The sequence below is a fragment of the Parasteatoda tepidariorum genome, chromosome 5, assembly GCF_982258835.1.
Source record: "Parasteatoda tepidariorum strain Cologne lab strain chromosome 5, Ptep-v5.0, whole genome shotgun sequence".
In the NCBI taxonomy this organism is placed as follows: domain Eukaryota; kingdom Metazoa; phylum Arthropoda; class Arachnida; order Araneae; family Theridiidae; genus Parasteatoda; species Parasteatoda tepidariorum.
The window spans coordinates 83,610,142-83,630,678 of record NC_141759.1 but is presented as its reverse complement, the minus strand read 5'-3'; the positions used below and the strand labels follow the sequence as shown (position 1 = coordinate 83,630,678).

General features: G+C 27.0%; 2 protein-coding genes across 14 annotated transcripts in view; one reads left to right on the top strand and one right to left on the bottom strand.

Annotated features, from left to right (window-relative positions):
• Rip11 (Rab11 interacting protein) overlaps nt 1-12,205 on the top strand; it is a 73,364-nt gene extending 61,159 nt beyond the window's left edge. Inside the window, exon 12 of one of the 4 annotated variants that reach the window (XM_087164445.1) lies at nt 12,070-12,205. In XM_087164445.1, coding sequence (XP_087020571.1) covers nt 12,070-12,073 — 4 coding nt within the window. In that variant the 3' untranslated portion in view covers nt 12,074-12,205. Of the gene's footprint in view, nt 1-3,093; nt 3,185-3,452; nt 3,649-4,474; nt 4,622-12,069 lie in introns of those variants that run through there. The other 3 variants (XM_087164442.1, XM_087164443.1, XM_087164444.1) reach the window with 3 other exon arrangements.
• Nucleotides 8,933-20,537, bottom strand: part of LOC107451750 (uncharacterized) — a 107,986-nt gene continuing 96,381 nt past the window's right edge. For 7 of the 10 annotated variants that reach the window (XM_087164433.1, XM_087164435.1, XM_087164440.1 and 4 more), the window contains 3 exons: nt 12,687-12,724; nt 11,546-11,586; nt 10,290-10,714 (listed from right to left, as the gene is read on the bottom strand). In XM_087164433.1, the coding sequence (XP_087020559.1) occupies nt 10,692-10,714; nt 11,546-11,586; nt 12,687-12,724 (102 nt within the window). In that variant the 3' untranslated portion in view covers nt 10,290-10,691. Of the gene's footprint in view, nt 10,715-11,545; nt 11,587-12,686; nt 12,725-18,346; nt 18,433-20,537 lie in introns of all 10 variants that reach the window. The other 3 variants (XR_015433812.1, XR_015433813.1, XM_087164441.1) reach the window with 2 other exon arrangements.

Here is a 20,537-nt window from a genome sequence, read left to right as displayed (position 1 = left end):
TTAAGTTACATATTATATGATGATAAAATCTCTTTAATCAATAAGTACTGAAACATATTGTTACTATATCACTTACCCATAAGTACAAAAATTTTTGAAAAATGCCTTAAAAGTATAAATATTAATTACGAAGTTGTTGAAGTCAAATGAAGTTTAAATTAAGTTGATACAAGCAATATCTAGCAATGTCTTAACCAGCAATATCTTTTTTATTACATTTCTCATAAATATTCATAATTTGTATAGCATAATATTATTTTTAACATATCTTATAAGTTAAATTGCAAGCACCAAAAGAAAACTTAAAACCATAAAAATATTTTTGTTAAAGCATTGAGCCATCATACTTATTTATTGCTTAAACAATGAAATTGTGGCTTAATGTGACTGAACTCAGCTGGCTGATAAGAGTTCAAAAACTTTTTTTTCATTTTTGTTTTTTCATTACATTGTTCTTAAATTATTTTGAAAAAGTAAAAATGCTAGTCATTAAACTTTACTTTATTTGCCTAAGATTTACAGTGTCAGTTTTGGCATATTTAGTATTCAGCTTTTTGTCACACATATAGATGTCACAAATGAATTGTCTCTCTTATCAGTTACACTAAATTGCATAATCACCAAATTGTAGTAATCTTGTGAAATTTCAACTGGATTGAACCAGTTGACAGTTATTCTGGTAAATAATCTCCTTGAAAAATCAAAATACGACATTTATTTATTATATTCCAGCCTTCATATAGGGTTGCCACTCCACACGGAAAACCTAGAAAATACAGGGAATTTGAAAATCTCCTAAGATAACAGGGGATTTTGAGTTTTTTTTAAAAAAAGAACTGGGAAAATGCAGGAAATTTTGTTTCTTATTTTCATCTGTTAAAAAATGGTAACCGCTCAAAGTGCAGGGACATTTGAGGATGATATTTCAGCTATATTAAACTAGTTCTTTTACTGTAGCTTTATTTGTTATAAGTATGTTCAGCTGTTCCTTTCTTCTCTAAGTTTTTTCAGCAATTATAATTAGTATAGTTAGTCCAATATAGCTCATAGAAGAGCACTGTAATTGTTGTGTTTCCTCTTAATATATTGTGTATAATATGTACGGGGAAAACGCAGGGAATTTTTTTTGCAGATTTCAATGGCAATACTGTCATATTTCGCCATTTTAGCATTTTATTTTTTATAAATTTAGAGAGTTGTCACTCAAGGATTTAGTTAAGATTTTCTCACTAAATACATTTTTTACTTACCTTCTCTAAAAATCCTACTGTTGACACATTAAAATAAAGCAGTTTTCCTTTATGTCCATATTTGTCTACCAGTGAAAAGTTTTTTTTTTTTAATCAGTGGTTGTTATTATTTGAGTTTCTAATAAAAGTTAAACAATTGAGAAAAAAATTACATCATCATTGTTTCTGTATTTTAAACAATTTTTTATTTAACTAAATCATGATTTATAGGTCAATTCTACCATTTATAACTATTATCTTTGCTAATTTTAAGTGCATAAGTCTCAGTTTAAAAAATATCAGGCAGTTCTGATAATTTTTGTTAAAACAATTCTTAGTGTTATTTACACTTATTTCAATTTTTAGTAATTTTAATTTGTTTAAAGATTTTTTTAAAAAAAAACCGACTGTTACTAACATAGCATAATAGCCAATTTTTAATTTTTTTTTTAAATTTCAAATTTAATAAAAATTGGATTAAGTGTAAATGATACTGAAAGTTATTTTTTGAAAAATTGTTAAAGTTTTTTTGATTTTTTTAAACTAGATTTATGTATTTGAAGTATATATGACATTTGACCTGAATGTATATGACATTTATAAATGGTGGAATTGTGTAAAATCCTGCATATTCCTCTCATTCCCTGCTTCATATATTTTTATTTTATCACTGACATCGACAAATCAAAAAAAAAAGATGTGCTAACTTTAAATTCTCAACATAATAACTTTAAATTCACAACTTATTAACTTTAAATTCAGGACTTCATAAATTTGAATCTGCGTCAGACAAGAGTATTCCATGCCGGCTTTGGCTGCGGGTTCGAATCCCGCTCTGGGCATGGATATTTCTCTCTCTGTGTGTTGTCTTCTGATGTGAGAATGTATGAATGAGGTATTTGTGGCAGGGTGGAGTGGGTATTGTTGCTCGCCTCCGTGACTTTGGTTCACAGGTGCTCGCTGGGTAACGATAAATGAGCAATACTTCCGGCATCTTGTAAGGCGAAGAACAAAAGTTCAGTGCCTGCCGTTATTAAAAAAAAAAAAGAATATTCCATATTCCCCCTCTCATGAATTGTCCAATTTTATCGAGACGGTGATTGCCATCCATATACCTCTTCTACTCTTTCAAAATATTCTTTTAAATATTTTTTTTAAAAATAGAATTCATAGAAAACCCATGACGCCATCCTTTTTTTTATCAGGAAAAAGTCAATGCGTGCGAAAAAAATTCTATTCATGCAAAGTTTTTTTTAATTGAAAACCTTTTTTTTTTTAAAGTTAGTATTTTTATTATAGAGTATTAAGTAACATTAATGCTCTTTCTAAATAAAATTGTTAGTGTTCATGGCAATAGATTTTGTTGTGTCTATTAATTAGGACAAAAAATGTGTAAAAATTTTCATTTTATAACAGTATTATTATCGCTAATAATAATTGTCTTTAAATTATCTTTTTGCTTAACTTATCTTTTTGCGTGTGATTGCCATCCATATACCTCTTCTACTCTTTCAAAATATTCTTTTAAATATTTTTTTTAAAAATAGAATTCATAGAAAACCCATGACGCCATCCTTTTTTTTATCAGGAAAAAGTCAATGCGTGCGAAAAAAATTCTATTCATGCAAAGTTTTTTTTAATTGAAAACCTTTTTTTTTTAAAGTTAGTATTTTTATTATAGAGTATTAAGTAACATTAATGCTCTTTCTAAATAAAATTGTTAGTGTTCATGGCAATAGATTTTGTTGTGTCTATTAATTAGGACAAAAAATGTGTAAAAATTTTCATTTTATAACAGTATTATTATCGCTAATAATAATTGTCTTTAAATTATCTTTTTGCTTAACTTTGAATTTTATTTTAGGTAATTCATCAGAAGACTGGTTCAGCTATTAATACACCTATTTAATATGTATCCAAAACATCATTAGATTAAAATTTTGAATGATTTTAAACTGTTATTTTTTAAACTGTTTATTTTATCTTTTATAAGATCATTATATTTAAATATAAATGGCAACTGTAATCACGGTTTTGAAAATTTTTAAAAATTTTTCTCCATTCAGTGACTAGGTGTTTTGGATTATCGAAATTAAACATCAGAATAATAGTACATTTAATTCAATGCTTGTTACAATGTACAAATTCATTGTTTGTAAAAGAATTTTTTTTAAAAAAATACAATAATTTTTTTTTAAAGAATTTTATATTTATATTTTTTAGAATTTGTCGAAAAGTTGAAAGAAAAGAAATGAACTGGGCCTATGAAAAATATTGAAAAAAACCTATTTTAATTATTTAGGTTTTATTTGTGTTAATTTTTTTTAAAATGACAGTGTTCAGTATGTATCAAATAATAGAGGAATCTATTAATTTCTTCTCCTTTAATTTGAATTTTGACTTATATTGAATCAAACCTTTGAAAAATATTGCAATAAAATCCAGTTAAGTTAAAACTTTAATAATAATTTTCAAAGTTTAAGTTTAATGTCCAGTTAATGTTTAAAATTTACTTTTAATAAAAGTACCCTTAAAAAAAATTAATATTCAATATCTATTAAATAGGAGAGGCACAGATTAATTTCTTATTATTTAATTTGAATTTTGGCATATATTGAAACAAACTTTTGAAAAATATTTAAAAAAATCTATTCTGGTTGTTTAGGTTTAAAATTATTTTTTTATTGTAGTATTCAGTATATATTAAATAAGAGATTAGTTTCTTCTCATTTCTTTTCTTTTTTAACAGATATTAAATTTTTCTGATTCAAAACTCACATGCACATAAAAAAAATTTGTGCTACTAACTGATAGTGACTGCACACTTTCAGTGTTCTATAAATCAGGCTTTATGGGAAAATTAAACATTAGGTTAGGCTTTTATCCACAATTTTTACTCTATATCTGAGAAATATGGGAACTGGTTTTATTACCCTGTATCTTTTAACTGTTGATAAAAATATAGTTGGTTTCATTATAAACGTTTTGTGTTTATATTGAATTTGATATGCTTTGTTACATAAATTGTTTCTAATGTTGTTTGAATATGAACTATGAATGAAACTATATTAGTTTCTTAGTTCTATTTTAATTTTCTTAAAATAATGATATTCGCATGAATATTTTATTTTAACAATGATTTATGTTTGTTTTCTGTCATCATTTAATATAAAAAGTTGTGATTTTATTGCCCCGTTTTGTGAAATCAATTAATCAGGTTATGATTAATTTATTTTTGTGAATAGTGTAAAATTTTTGTCCAAGATGTACATGAAAGGATGTTATTCGAGAACAAATGTAACGATCTGATCTTTACAGGTATTTTTTATTTGTTTCTTGTATAATGTATGTACATATATATTGTTTACAGTCAACAAAATATCTCATGTTTACTTCATTGATTATGATTTATTTATTTACATGAATTGTTTAAGGTTGTTTCTTGCTTTGAATTTATTTATATATTTTTCATAAAAAAACTGTTACGATTGAGCGTTTTGAATTGTTTACCTTAACTGAAACAATGGAATATATCACATCAGTTGTTTTTAGAAGTCTTTTAAAGATGGTGTGTTCCACAACAGAGTTTTTGCAGTTCGCTCCAAATGTCTTCAACTTTTGAGAAGTTTATCCGATAACGGTTATTAATCGTTAGATTGTTGATTTTTCGATTGATTCAATTCATAATTTTGCTTGTGACGTCATTAATCTTTATTTAACCCTTTGAGCGTTAGTCCCGGCTTTTTCCGAACTTACAGCTGCAAGCTGGACTGCGTTTAAAAGCTAGTTTACCCCATGTTCTTCCATGGGAGAGAGGTGTGTAGCAGGGAAATTTTCGTTCTATTTTACCCAGGGGCTAGAGTCTAGACGGTTAATTATAATTATTTTATCAATGTTTTAAATATTGTTTTATTCAATTTTAAATATTCAATTCAGTTTTAAATATTTCTTTCAGAAAATTAAGCTACAATAAAAAAGTTAGAATCTTAATAAAAAATAAAGTACAATTCGCGATTTTTAAAAATTTGCACAACACTCCAACAGATAGTGCTTTGACCATTTTACTTTAAATGCATCGATCAAACTCTCAATTTCAAAGTGTATATTTTATTTGAATTTTTATTTTGATTGTCGAAAAATATTGCCCATACATTGCTAGAAAAGATTTTGTATTAAAATGGAAAGTTTATTTTCAAAATAATTGAATTCTACATAAAATCATTGACATATGACAAAAGAAAGATGGAAGGAATATCTCCCTTCTTCTTTTAAAAATGAAAACCAATTAAACTTTTCAGTTTATTTTCAAACGGCATTGTCAGAGCAGTTTGAAGTGGGCTCCAAAAGCTCTGTGTCAGGAAATTGACCTAATGTTTTTATACAGTTAAGACTATGTCCTACCGTCATGTTTACATACTAGAAAAAAAAATTCATTTTAGCTTTTTGTGTTAGGAAAATTAATGTCGTTGCAAATTACTAAAAACAACTTGTCAAGAATATTTAGAAATTTATAATATTACAAAAAAATAATGAAACAGTGTAATTACCATTAAACCTAATTAAGTTAAAAAAGCTGATAAAGTTTGGAATTCAAAATAAATTTTACGTTTCATTGCATTATTATTATTAATTCAGTTTTAAAAGAGAGTCAATTTTTTTTAGTTGATGTCCTTGAATTATGTATAATAGTTTTCTAGATAATGTTTTTTAACAGTTCATTTTTAACTATTTAGTTTTTGCAAATAGGAAAGTTAGTTTTAACACTAACAAAAACTAAAGTAGCTCTAATCTGCTGTAAATTTGTATGTTCCATACAACTTCAATTAAATTAACATCAATTAATTTTTACAACATATTAAATAAATGTTTCGAAGATAATATTCACATATTGTATTATATTATTAATCTCTTACTTCCATTTTATTTGAAATCAGAGAGGGTGAGATTTTGTCAACTGATTATAATTATGAATGAAATGTTTTAATACATATAACACTTTTTTGATATAATATATTGTCTATAAATAATATATATATATGTATTACTAATATATATATATTACTTTATTAATCATGGCTTGCCATATACATAAATGAAATACAGTCGAACTCGTTTATAACGAGCTCGGATTTAACGAGAACTCGGATTTACCGAGGGAAATGAGAATTTTTGGTTGGATCAATGTTAAGTCTATGGAACAGAAGTCGCTTTTAACGAGCAAGACCCGGTTTTAGCGAGCAATATTTTTCTGTCTTGCAATCTTCTTTCTCATCTTTCTAGTCTTTCTGTCTTATCTTTTTCTCAAAATGATAAAGAAATGCTAGGGAAGGGGGTTAGTTGTCATTAAATTAAGAAAAGTATTTAATTAAATTAATTAATGTAATTAAAGTAAGTAAGTATTAATTAAATCTTAAGTAAACTCAATCATTTGACCTTCCAAGCCCCCCCCCCTCTTCTGGTTGCACGCCTGTCTTAAGGACCCGTTTATTACGAGCACTCGGATTTAACGAGTACATTTTGCGGTCCCTTTGTGCTCGTTATAAACGAGTTCGACTGTATATTGTTGAATAGATTGCACTTATTAAGAAATACTTAAAAGCCGTGCTAGGTATATTTATAATGCATGCAAAGGTATATTTATTATACATACAAATAAACATATTTTCGTTTTACATTATTGTAAAATAGAGTTTATGAGAGTTAAAGTATTTTTTTATAAATAAATTGAAAGGAGAAAAATGTTAAATTAAACTTTCATATTTTTCTCGATTTGTTCCCAGCATTTTCAGCGATAGAACAGCATCCGAGTAGTATGCAATATCACATATATATGTATATGCGATATATCCTTTTATTTACTTGATACTGATAGATAGGAGCTTACGTATTTACAATTTATGCCTTATACTGAATTATGTGATAAAATATTCTTTCAAGTAATTTTTGATTCATTATAATGTATTTTCTGTTTACAAAACAAGAAATTTTACTTTCCAGATAAATTTCTATTAGTAATTACGAAAATAATTGCTTTTACATTACACATTTTAGAAACTTTTAACCTATAAAAATTTTTAATTAAGTTATTTTTGATTCATTAAAATGTATTTTTTGTTTAAAAAACAAGAAATTTTACCTTCCAGATAAATTTCTATTAGTAATTACGAAAATAATTGCTTTTACATTACACATTTTAGAAACTTTTAGCCTATAAAAAATTTTACGATATAGAGCTTATTGTCAACTATCTAAACACAGGCTGAACGTTTAAGTGTTGAGTATGCTGTTATTACAAATTTTTATTATAATTGCTGTTAATCTGTTATACTATTTAATTGCTGTTAATATCAGCAGAATCAACCATATTGAAGTAAACTAGTGATAAATTTATATTCAGAGTTAATATAGAAATATACGTTTGTTGTAAAAAGGTTTAAACTTATTCAAATATCTATCTAAAACAATTCTATAACAGTATTAAAATTATCAACTTTAACACTAAGTTATCTTCATAAGTAACTAAAGTAGGTAATAATGCTTCACAATAATATTAAGTGTTAATATTTGTAATAAAATTTATCTAATTTGATATTTTAGTACTAAAAAATAAACTTTTTTATGGCACTGTTAAATTAACAGTAAGGAGAAGTAAATTTTTGTCATTTATGTGTTTTCATTTGTTTTTCTTTGAATTTATAAATCACTGAATGTCTTTCACTAAATTTATGAATTGCATTTTTGTAAAATAGAAATGGAATAACGATACTTGTATTTGGTACTTGTTGTGATATAAATAAATGATGAATAATCCCAGAACTTGTGGAAAACAGTTTTAACACAAACTAATTCACACAATTAATTTAAACTGGTGTGAAAATTAAGGGTTTATATTTGTAAAAATATTCATAAAATTTAATTCATTAGTATTGAAACACATTTTTAACTGTTAAAACGGTCAACAGTAAGCAATTAAATGTTGCAAATAAGTTGGTTTAAAAAATGTTTTTCACATTTTTAATCTTTCATAGACATGGTGCATAGCGTTTTTAAAAAGTAATTTTTTTCGTTTTTTAAAAGCCCTTGAAGGTGCTTTTTTAATTGGGTGTATTTAAAAAGTGCTTAATTTTCCCTGTTTGAAAATGAGATTTTTTTTTCTTTACTGCGATTTTCGCCATGTATTATGCAAATGCATGCTTTTCACATTTGTTCTATTTAAAGTTTTCACAATTCATTCAGACAAAATTAATTTTGGCGTACCGTTGGTCCGTAGCGTATGAAAGAGCCAATCATCTTATATGTTTTATGACTTACTTCTAAGTCCGCCAAGTGCTTCTACTGAGCTGTGTTTGGCGAGATTATTGCACTCGCATGTGCAACTCTGCTGGATTTAAGATATTTTCCACCCTCTGATATTAAACCGAAAAATCTCTCGATCTTTTTATAGTGGCTAATAGAATCAAGAAAAGAGTTGTCAGAAACTAGTTATTCTATCATTTAAAATATTTGAAAATTATTTAGCATTTGTTAATGTATAGAGTGCTTAAAAATAGTTTTTGAGTGCTTAAAAGGTGCTAATTTTTTGTTGAAAGATTTGGCTATGCACTCTGATGGAAGTTTTAAACAGCATTATTGCAAAACAAAACTAAAGCTACATTACTTATATTTGGTACTTGTGCTAAATAAAAATAAATGAAACAATCACAGAAAATTCAAAGCATTTATTTTATAAATTTGATCACTTTATCAAAATTAGACCACAAGTGAGTTTACACAAGACTAGACATGTTGCCATTTTTTTTTTACAAATTCTTCTAGAAATATTACTATAACATAAAATACAAATCATTGAAAAATAAATACACACAAATATTTACAAAGTTACTGCAGTATAAAATGAAAACTACTAATAATAGTTTGCTTACAAAAAATTTCATTAAACAGTGAAACTGTTTTTTTATATAAAAAAAAAAGTATAAAAAATCACATTTACATGCAAGAAAAGATAAAATATGTACAATCAATTCTATATAAGTATAAAAATTAGTCTTACACGAATCATTAAAATAGTTGAATTTCCATTGTTTCTCAACTCTTTCAGTTAGGAATCACTTAAGCACAAGAAATTTCAGATTAAGATTTTAGTGAAATTTATATTTCTTTCATAAAATTTCTATAAATAAATCAACATTTATTTTTAAAATCCGCTTTCTTATTTCAGTTCCTATCGAGCAAAATCTTTATTAAATAAGTATAATACATTTCTTTCTTTGAAAAGGCTACCATAGTTTTCTTTCTTTTTTCCATAAACATTGCAGATTATTGAACATGAAACTACATAATTTTCGATCATTTCATAACAATTTATTTTTAATATACAAACTGAATTACTTTTTATAAATATTATTTAAAACATTATTAACTATATAATTTCAATACAAGCATAGAAACAGATTCTACATGAAATTCATGATTATTCAAGTTAGGGGTATCATTTTATGTAAAATAATTCATTGAAAAATATTGCAGCTGCTGATCTTTTAAATAACTGCCATTAGGTAACACAGTTGCACCACTAAAATTAAATTTTATAATAAGCATATGAGATTTCAAGTTTTAAATACAGCTTAAACCATTTCATTTTCAAGCAGTTCCCCGGTGAAAAAAAAATTATTAAATTTTTTAAAAAAATTATTACTTTTGAGTTTTCAAATATGATTTAAAAAAGTAATTAAATTGCAAAATAATGGTGGTACCCATTTTTAAAATTTTTTGTTTTTAGACAGTGACAAAGTGACAATCAAAAGAAAAGGGATCTCCCAATGAGGTAACCCAGGTTCGAATTCCAGCGATGGCTGGTCATTACGAATTTCGCACCCGGTTTACTCTGACCACAGTGCTGATGTAAAATATCCTCAGTAGTAGACAGATCATGGGTTCAAGTCCCTTTTCCGTCAGGCTAAACATGGAAGATAACGCAAACGCCGGTAAATTCACAAAAAAGTCCTGCTTAAAGGCTAGTTTGCCTCAATGCTTGATCCAAGAGTTTCCTTGTCTTCTGGGTTGGGTTCAAAATTACAAGGCTACGGATTTGAGCAGTGATTGTTGTAAACTCAGAATTGGGTTGGCTGTTCGACACCATTCTGTTATGTTCCAATTCCTGGATGAGTGATGTTTGTATTTCATTCTTAATTACAAAAAGTGAGTTAAGCTGGTTTCAAAACGAGATTCTTCATAGCTTTTTCAATGATTTTGTACTGCCAATTATACTTATTTATATTACATATCAATCAACACATATTGATTTTTAAGACTATTTACAATTATTTTGTACTGATTATATGCATTTTATTTAACGAATGAATTCTTTCAAAAAAACATTTCAATGCTTTTTCCTAAATGAAAAACAGAAAACTTTTTATATTTCTTGTGCTGTTTTTCAAGAGTAGAGTTCCAAGTGTATCTTCAGTAAGTTACTTCATAAATACCTGTAAAACAAAAATAAATATTTTAGTTTCTTTAACATTATGTACAGCAACATAATTCCATTCATTACAAAATCGAATTAATTAGTTAAAATAAAATTAATAAAGATCAATGAGGAAGAACGGTTTATGGCCATGAAAACTGATTCTGAGAAGAAACAAAACTACCAAACCATCTTCACTGCATAATAACTCTGTGGCGGGGACTATCGATTTACGATTTATTTAAACTTAGTAATCCTCAACAGAGGACTACCTAATCTTAATTTTTGCGAAAAATGGATATAAACCTTTCTTTTCCCTTGTAAAATTTAATTTCTTCTCACTTGTAAAATTATATAAAGACGTTTTTTTTCAAACAAATTAAGAAATATTTTATAAAATGATATTTTTACAAAAATGCCTTCTCTAAGAATTTTAGCATTATTGAATGAATGAATTAGATAACTTTGAGGAGAAACATTCTGAGTATTTTTAAATTTTTAACACCATATGTATAATAAACATTGCATTTACTTTACATTTATGAAATCCTTGTCAGGAAAAAAAATCTTGACAAAAAGTTGTGAACTTAAGTGTATTTTTTCCCTTAAAAATTAAAAAGCTACCCTTAATGATTACTTCAATTTTAACAAAACGTCTAAAATTACATATTGAGAGCAGTAATTATGAAACATCAAGTTAAAATTTTTTAGTATTTAGTGAAACTTTACTATTACTCTTAAAAATACATTTTTTCATGAAATATAAAGGCTATATAATAAGTAAACTACACATTTCTCCAAGATTTTTTGTTTGTTTTTTGCAATAAAATTGAAGATAAATTCAACTTACCTTCTTCTTCTTCTGATCTAGCTTCACAATACAATTCCTCACTGAAAAAATGTAATGAATTCAGTATAATTATTTATATTAATTATTAAAATTATAATAATTAATATAAATGTAATGTCTTTAGATAATAGAAAAAAATGCATGCATAAATTACTTCTAAGCTTTTCTTCTGAATTATGTAAAAATATTCATTTTGTCAAATTTATTTTATTATGATAAAGGATTAAAATAAATGTAGATACTGAAAAATACATAAAGGAGTTTATTTTCTTTCTGACAATGCAGATCAAATAGAAAGTCAATCAGAGATACCTAGTTGAATCTATTTTTCTAACTGAAAACTACCTGGTTTATTTTAAAACCAGCTCACTGTATTTTTTTTTTATTATTCTTTTAACTTGTTATTCCTTAAAGATAATTTAAATTCAGATGCATAAAAAGATGTTTTTATCTTCCTTGTAAATATTATAAATAAACTTAGCCCTTTTATCTCATTAACTTAAAAAGTTTATTTTCTTCTTTAGGTAAATGCATGTTCTGTGACTCCATCTTGAACTCTAAACCTTTTCTATCTCCCTTTTCTCATGTGTCAGACATAGTTTCTAGTACCTTTGACTCAGCTGACTGATCGACTGGGTCGTTCAACTGAAAGGGAGGGGGGGTAAACACTTCACTCCCCTTTTTATTAATTGCATCATTTTAACATGAAAATATCATTATTCCTTGCAATTGAATTACCTTATTTTTTTAACCTTTACATTTTGTCAAAAAGGCTGATTAAAAAATTAATAAAGAACAATTTTCAATAATAGTGACACTTTAATCCAGGGTTGATCGGTTGTCTGGCATTTTTGATACTAACGAACCAGATAGACTAATTTAGAATAACGTGTGTGTAGAGAGGTTATTAAAAATATGAATTGTTGAAAATGTTACCATGAAATAATTTTTAATACTTTTGCTTATATAAATTTTAAAAATAAAATATTTTACTTTCTGTTTGAAATAAACAAAAACAAAATAGCGTTTTTGATACTATCGAACCAGAGAGCTAGACTCATTTAACTTCTATAACTAATTCTGCAACTTCTAGAATAAAGTGTGTGTAGAGAGGGTTGTTTAGAAAATCCTCATTACTTACTTAATACTAATCACAGATTGTCTTCTTGTTATCATCACCTAAAATGTCAATTTTACAAGTGTTAGAAGATTTCATTTTATACAAAATCGTTATGTATCGTTTTTTTTTTTTAATTATTATTTTTTTTTTTAGATAAATAAATGTCTATAGTCATGCTATTTACTTTGGTATTAACAAAATCTATAAAGATTATCAATTAAGCAATCAAACTAATCGACATACTTTATTTGTTGAATTACTCAAAATTACTTAGTAGATGGCTCAAGGGATAGAGCGTTCGCCTTCCAATGAGGTGAACCGGATTCAAATCCCAGCGATGGCTGGCCGTTACGAATCCGCATCCGGCTCGCACCGACCACAGTGCTGACGTGAAATATCCTCAGTGGTAGACGGATCATGGGTTAGATTCTTTTTGTCATCCGGCTAACCGTGGGAGGTTCTCATGGCCTTGCTCTCCATGTAAAGCAAATGCAGATTAGTTCAGTCAAAAAGTTCTCTACGAAGACTAATCTCTACGGATACTTGATCCATGAGTTCCCTTGTCTTCTGGATTGGGTTCAAAATTACGAGGCTACGAAATTGAATATTAATAGTAAACCCAAAAATTGGGTTGGCTATTCAACTACGGTTATATATATATATAGAAAATTACTTAGAAAATTTAGAAATTGTTTTAAGGTGTAAACTTTTAAATCTATATGAATATGTTTGAAGTAGTAGGTAATGAGTATGGCCCAGAATTAAAGAATATTAATATTTTTTTCTACTTTATATGATTTTTTTTTAATAACGGTCGTTGAACAATCGACCCAATTTTGGGTTTACGACTACTAATGTTCAACTCCATAGCCTTGTAATTTTGAACCCGATCCAGAAGACAAGGGAACTCCTGGATCAAGTATTGGAAGAAATTTTGATGGAACTAACCCACATTTGCAATTCTTGGAGAGGACGAACATGAGAATTTCCCACGGTAAGCCTGACTGCAAGGGGACTCTAACCCATGATCCGTCGACCACTGAGGATATTTCACATAAGCACTGTGGTCGGTTTGAGCAGGATGCGGAATTCGTATGGACCAGCCATCGCTTGGATTCGAACCGGGTTCACCTCATTGGAAGGCGAATGCTCTATCCCCTGAGCCATCATGGCTCTATTCTATACGATTGCTTTTTTTTAAATCAGAAAAGTCAATTCTGCTTGAAATTACTGGCTAAAAGGCAAGTTGGTAATTTTTTGAAATGGCCTATTTTCTTGCTTATTATATGAATATATGTGTATATTGATATTAGTAACATATTTCATTAATTAGATTTATTATTATAATAGTAGAAAAAAATTTCTTTCTTTTAATAAACAGAGGAAATATATTAGGAAATATAAAATAAAAACACTTTCCTTGTTTTAAACGAAAATAATTCCTTAGATTTAATTTAAAAGACCATTTTTTTGAAATTATCATGAAAATTGTAATTTTTAATCAGAGTTTCCTGACAGAGATGAACTATGTTTCCATTGCCTGTTTTCAAATATTCAGTAACACAGTTTGAAGTGTTCAGTTAAATTATTTTCTAATGTTTAAGTTTTGATTTATAAAAATACAAACTGTGACGAAGCTTGAGATTATGATGCGATTTAATCTTCTTTGCTTATTTTTTCAAATAATGAAAAAAACAATTCTAAAAAAACTATTTTTAGAATGCATCATTAATAGAACCACAGAAGCTAGATACGTTAAGCGAAAGATGGCCAAAATTATAAAATTGTTATTAAATTATTACTATATATTAAAATTGTTATTAATTGTTCATATTATGCATTATAAAAACTAGTTTATATTTGATGAATTTTAATTTTTGTTAAAAAGTACATTGAATCTAGACACTTTATGACTGCAGATTATAAAATAATATTTTAAAAACACACACAAAATCAATAATAAGTAACAAAATAATGTTAATAGTCACACACATAACATAGAGCATGCGGGAATTAATCATGCAATAAAGAACATAACAAGGAAAATTAAAAGAATAAACATTAGAAGACACAACATTTAAGACATTTCTGTACAAAACACAGGCAATTACTACTTTGGAAAGACATTAGACATATAAGGGATAGATTGCATACGAAATTTGAGTATCATAAAGCAACACATTTTAGTGCCATTGTTTTGAACTGAATTACTAAATTTTTCGCTTAGCTGATTGGACTAGTCAGAATTCTATGAAATTTTTAACATATTTGCTGATTGGACTAGTCAAAATTCTAGAAAATTTTTTGACACATTTAGAACTGAATTATTAATTTTCTCGCTTAGCTGATTGGATTAGTCAAAATTCCATGAAATTTTTGACACATTTGACTAATTTCTTACACTCCATTTATTTCTTATTTTCAATGGACACATGACTTAAATGACTGTGTTGTTATATTTTATGTGGATAGTGTGTCCACTAAATCTGAAAATAACCATTTGCAAGTGTGGTATGTCAACAAAATAAAGTGGTGACTAAAATTAAATAAACAACTGGCCACGTTTTCCCATTGTTTTTAACCCCCTCAAAAATTTTTTTGCACAACGAATTCTCTTCCACAGTGAAATCAAGTCAGTGTGTTTAACTAAATTTTGTTACATATTTAAATTATTTTTATAGTTGAATTAACTTTTTATTGCAGTAGATTATAAATAGATTCCTTCTTCTACTTCTTTGTCAGCACAACAGCCTCTTGCAGGCCTTGGCTGCCTCAACAGTTGACAAACGCCAGCGCCTCCTATCCATGGCATAAACAGATACCATAGACATGGGTGCCACTCTTCAGTCCTGGGGACTGAAATCAGTCTTGAGAAAAATCAATGGATTAATAATTTCTGTCAAATTAAATTTTCTTTTTTTTTCTTCCTTAGAAATTTAAAAAAATTTTTGGTCAAAATAAAAAAAATAATATATCTTATGAAAATATATGATTTGGTAATGATGTCAGGACTTTTATTTATCTTTTTTTTATCAGCTTCACTAAATCTTATTCTTAAAGTCTTGACTAACGGGATTGATTGAACTTCGTCTACTTATGTAATTAAATTTGCACTATTGCTGAATCTAAACCTCCACCCTAACCTATTGTCATGCTGGCCAAAGTTAAATCAAGATTATTTTTTTAAAAAAGAAGTTATAGTGATAGAACAAAAAATATGTAACAGTGAAATGAAAAATAGAGATATGAATGGTTTCAGGTTGTTTAGTAATAGTTGTAAAAAAATTGCAAGGTTAGCTGTTATTTTCGTTTTGTTTGCTAAAAAATCATGAAATAAAGAAAAAAATTTAGAAAAGATAATCAAATGATTGATTTGATGAATGTAGGCTAATATCAAGGAAAGGTAAATTTTGGTGTCAGTGAGCTATAAATCTCTAAAAGTTTAGTAAACAACGCTAGATAGTATTATTTGGTCAAAAAATAAGTTCAGTCTTGAAATTTTTTTAGAGTGGCACCCCTGCATAGATTATAAATAATGCCGTAGATAATATATATATATATAGTTTAATATCAGCCAAAAGAGGGAGGAAAAAAGTAAAAAGTGGAAATTAAATTTCAAGGCCTATCGGTGTTGGTCACCGACTTATTAGGTCTGAGGTAAAAGTGGCCACTAAGTTCTTGGAATCTACCTTCCAGTGGCTACTAACTGAAAACTTACATTTTCAGGTTTAGTGAAATTGAATTGGCATAGGAAAAGAATTGGCATATTGATGTTTTATCAAAATATTTCAGATATGCAGCACTATGATCAAGATGTTCTGTAACAACCTCCCATAATATGTATTTTTTAATTTAACTTTTTGTTAAAAAGGAAGTTATAAATTCGTTACGATTAAACTTTTATTTACCAGCGATACTTGAAAGTACGACAGTCCCGCAGTGGAACATTGAAGTCAGGCATCACTGGATGTGGTCAGAAGGCGGGTGGGGAACCACTTTGATCATCCTGTTTAGGGACTGAGGGTGCGCGGTATCGGTCCTCTTTAAGGTGACAAGGGACTTTCAAAGAAGCAAAAATTTGTCAAAAAATCGATATTTTGCATTTTATATTTCTGAAATCTTGGCATTTAACTGAACATTTAAAAAAAGAAAATTCTGGAATAAGAGCAAAATTGATGAAGTTATGACCATTTCAGTTTTGACCACACCCCTTTGTTTACCTTTTTTTTAATGCAGGTAACTGTTAAAATTAGTTAAGTTTAAAATTAATTTTAAATTAGTTAAATATTTTGTTAATTTTTTTAAAGAAATTTAAAGTATATAATTATTAAACTATTTCATTAGACAATATTTATAGGTATTTATATTAAAAACAAAAAATATTTGTTCAGAAGTAAAATTTGCAATGAAAAAGTAGTAAATGTCATTTTTCTCAAAATGTCTTTTTTGACAAATTTACAAATTTCAAACTGTTCCAGCGTAATGAATTTTCATTCTATTGACCTGAGAATTTAATGCTATATATTGATGAATATTCTTAACATTTTGTTGGAAAAGTTTTTTGAATTAAGTGAATAGAATTGTTTTTATACATGATATTTTATAGAGGTATGATGATTTTTTCCTAAAAATGTAGGTTTTTTACTGTTTTTTTAATGTTATTTGTTTCTATAATAAAAAATTAAAAAAGTACTCCCAACAATTTTTTTAATATTACCTAATATGTAATATTTTAAAAGAATTTTGTCATTTTGACAAAATTTCAGACGCGAGGAGTAATATAAAAAAACATAAAAAATTCAAAAATTTTAATTTTTTAATTTCTTAAATTTTGAAATATTTCTTTGAAATTTTGTATAAAAGTTGTTTTTAACAATATAAATGTATTCTGAAAATTTCAAGCAAATCCCTTCATAATTTCAAAAAAAAAATTTGAAAGCCCCTTGTCGCCTTAAACTGTTCTACCATAAAGTGCTCAACTTCGCGCGCTGGTCGTCGGCTACCAAAGCAGCTGCAGAGGATCAAAATTGCGATGGTTCGTCTCCGGATCATCCTCGAGGATGTTTCCCAGACCGTCGCCAATAACCCATTGTGCAGCTCTACAAAAAAGTACCTACCTAGCATTCTAGACGCCTTATGATTACAAACTAAGGCAAACAACGTTAAAGAGCACAAAAATATTTATAAAATACAGACAGCTGTTTCGGATGCTCAAAGGGCAACCTTCATCAGTGCAACCTGCCTTAGTTTGTATTTTAGCACAAAGGTCGCCCACTTGTGTATTTATTTGCCTTATGATTAATTTTCATAATTTAGAACAACACAATGGCATGTTACAAAATGTAAGCAAAAGTAAAGTTAAAAAAAACAACACTGAAACTTTTAGCCTATATTCATATAGAACTGGTGTAGAGCACTGATTTAAACCATGCTTTTTGAAAGAGTTAGCTTAGTTTATAAGTTATTAAAGAATCTTTTAAATAATAGCATTCATACATCTCAAAAAAATTCTGGCAAAATATAAATTTCATTTCAAGCAATAAAAGCTATGTGCCATTTCTGCCAATGCATACAAAACTGTTCTTTAAAATCAAAAGCCACTACATTTTCTAAGGCAAGCAGTAAATTCAATCCTCTGTTTTATAAAAATTAAACGAAAGTGTTTCGTTGGTTCAACTTGCCTCACGCATGCAGTAATCTTAGATAACCATCTTACATTCTTCTCTATGGGAGTGGTGCATTCCTCATCTTCGGAAGCAATCTTTGCCTGTTAGTTGTTAATTAGTAGTTAGTAAACATTTTTGAAAACAAGGTTAAGTTTTTAATTAGATTAGTTGAGGGTAGTTATCTGAATAACTTTTTTATTTCGAACTAAAAATTTGTTTGGTTAAAACATAATTAAGAAATAGGTATTTAATTGTTATAACGAACTAAAAAAGAATTATCTGAAGAGATAATATGCATTCAATATAATTTAGTTCTAAGATAATATCCTTATAGCTATTTCCTCAGAGGTATTAATAACTATATACTAGATATAGTTTGTCTAAAGAAAGAACTCCTCTAGCCATTCGTCTAGACCTGTGGCGGTGACTATGGTAACGAGGTAGAACTAATTCAAGTAGGGGTGTGGGGACGGCGAAAAAAATGAAATATTTTTCTTCTGTCTATTGTGTTAGCCCTAGATTGAAGAGAAGCTACCCTCCCTGAAATGCGCTATTCTTGTTTCCATAGCAGCAGACAGCCTCAGACTTTGTGGCGGGGGGAGTTCTTACTGTAGAATATCATTAAAGTTAACAATTCTCTGTTTTATTTATTTATCTCTTCTATAACAATATAGTAATTCTCAAGTTTTTATTATCTATTTAATTAACTTTAAGAGAATATCAATAAAATTATTTCCTCATTGGTATCAATAATAATTATATCTTAGATAGTATCTTTTAAGTTGACAATTTTATGTATTTATCTTTCCAATAATAATAAAGTACAAGTTTTTATTATAATAAAAAGTATAATCTGAGATATTATCTATTTCGTTAACTGTAAGAGAATATCAATAAAATTATTTCCTCATCAGTATCAATGATAATTACATCTTAGAAAATATCTTTTAAGTTAAAAATTTTCTGTTTTACTATTTATCTTACCAATAATAATAAAGTAATACCTAAGTTTTTATTGTTAGAATAAAAATTATAATCAGAGATATTATCTATTTAATTAACTCAAAGAGAATATCAATAAAGATATTACCACAGTGGTATCAATCTAATAGTGATACATCTTTGATAATATCACTAAAGTTAACAATTCTCAGTTTTATTTATTTATCTCTTCTATAACAATATAGCAATACTCAAGTGTTTATTATCTATTTAATTAACTTTAAGAGAATATCAATAAAATTATTTCCTCATTGGTATCAATAATAATTATATTTTAGATAGTATCTTTTAAGTTGACAATTTTATATACTTATCTTTCCAATAATAATAAAGTACAAGTTTTTATTATAATAAAAAGTATAATCTGAGATATTATCTATTTCGTTAACTGTAAGAGAATATCAATAAAATTATTTCCTCATTGGTATCAATAATAATTATATCTTAGATAGTATCTTTTTCTTATTCAAAAAATTCGATTGTCTTATTCAAAAAACACATATCTGATAAAATCACCTTTTATCACTCTTGGATTTAATAACTTCAAAATCAATATTGATAGGAAGCAAGCACGAAATCTTATCAATAGACTAATAATAATGTTAAGCTTGTTTAAACAAATTCGAACAACTCAAAAGTTATCTTTCTTTGTTTATTTGTTTCACCTTAAAAAAAAAAGACTGTAATAAAATTAAACAACTTATGAGATATCATAATAAAACCTTTATTATCCCAAATTATGAGGATTGTAAAATCATAACTAAAGATCATCTCATGCAAAGATAACTTGATCTTTTTTTTTTTAACTTTGAATACAATATATATATATATATATATATATATATATATATATATATATATATATATATATATATCCAAATCCAAATCTAGAATGCTTCTTTAATTCTATATTTAAAGCTAAAGATTATAATTTTTAAAAAATATTTAAAAACAAATTACGTTTTTAAAGTTAATTAAGTTGAAATTTTTTTCTACATTTTAAATAAATAAACCTGGAACAGATTAAACCTAAAATTAATTTTACAAACTAACTAAATACTATATAAATATTTAATTATAGATAATAAATTATAGATTGCGAAGACATATATTATTAAAGAACACAAACTAGAGAATAAACACAAAATAGAAGCAGGTTTCACATGTAAGGTAGAACAATGGGTATTGGGTTAAAAAAAAAAAT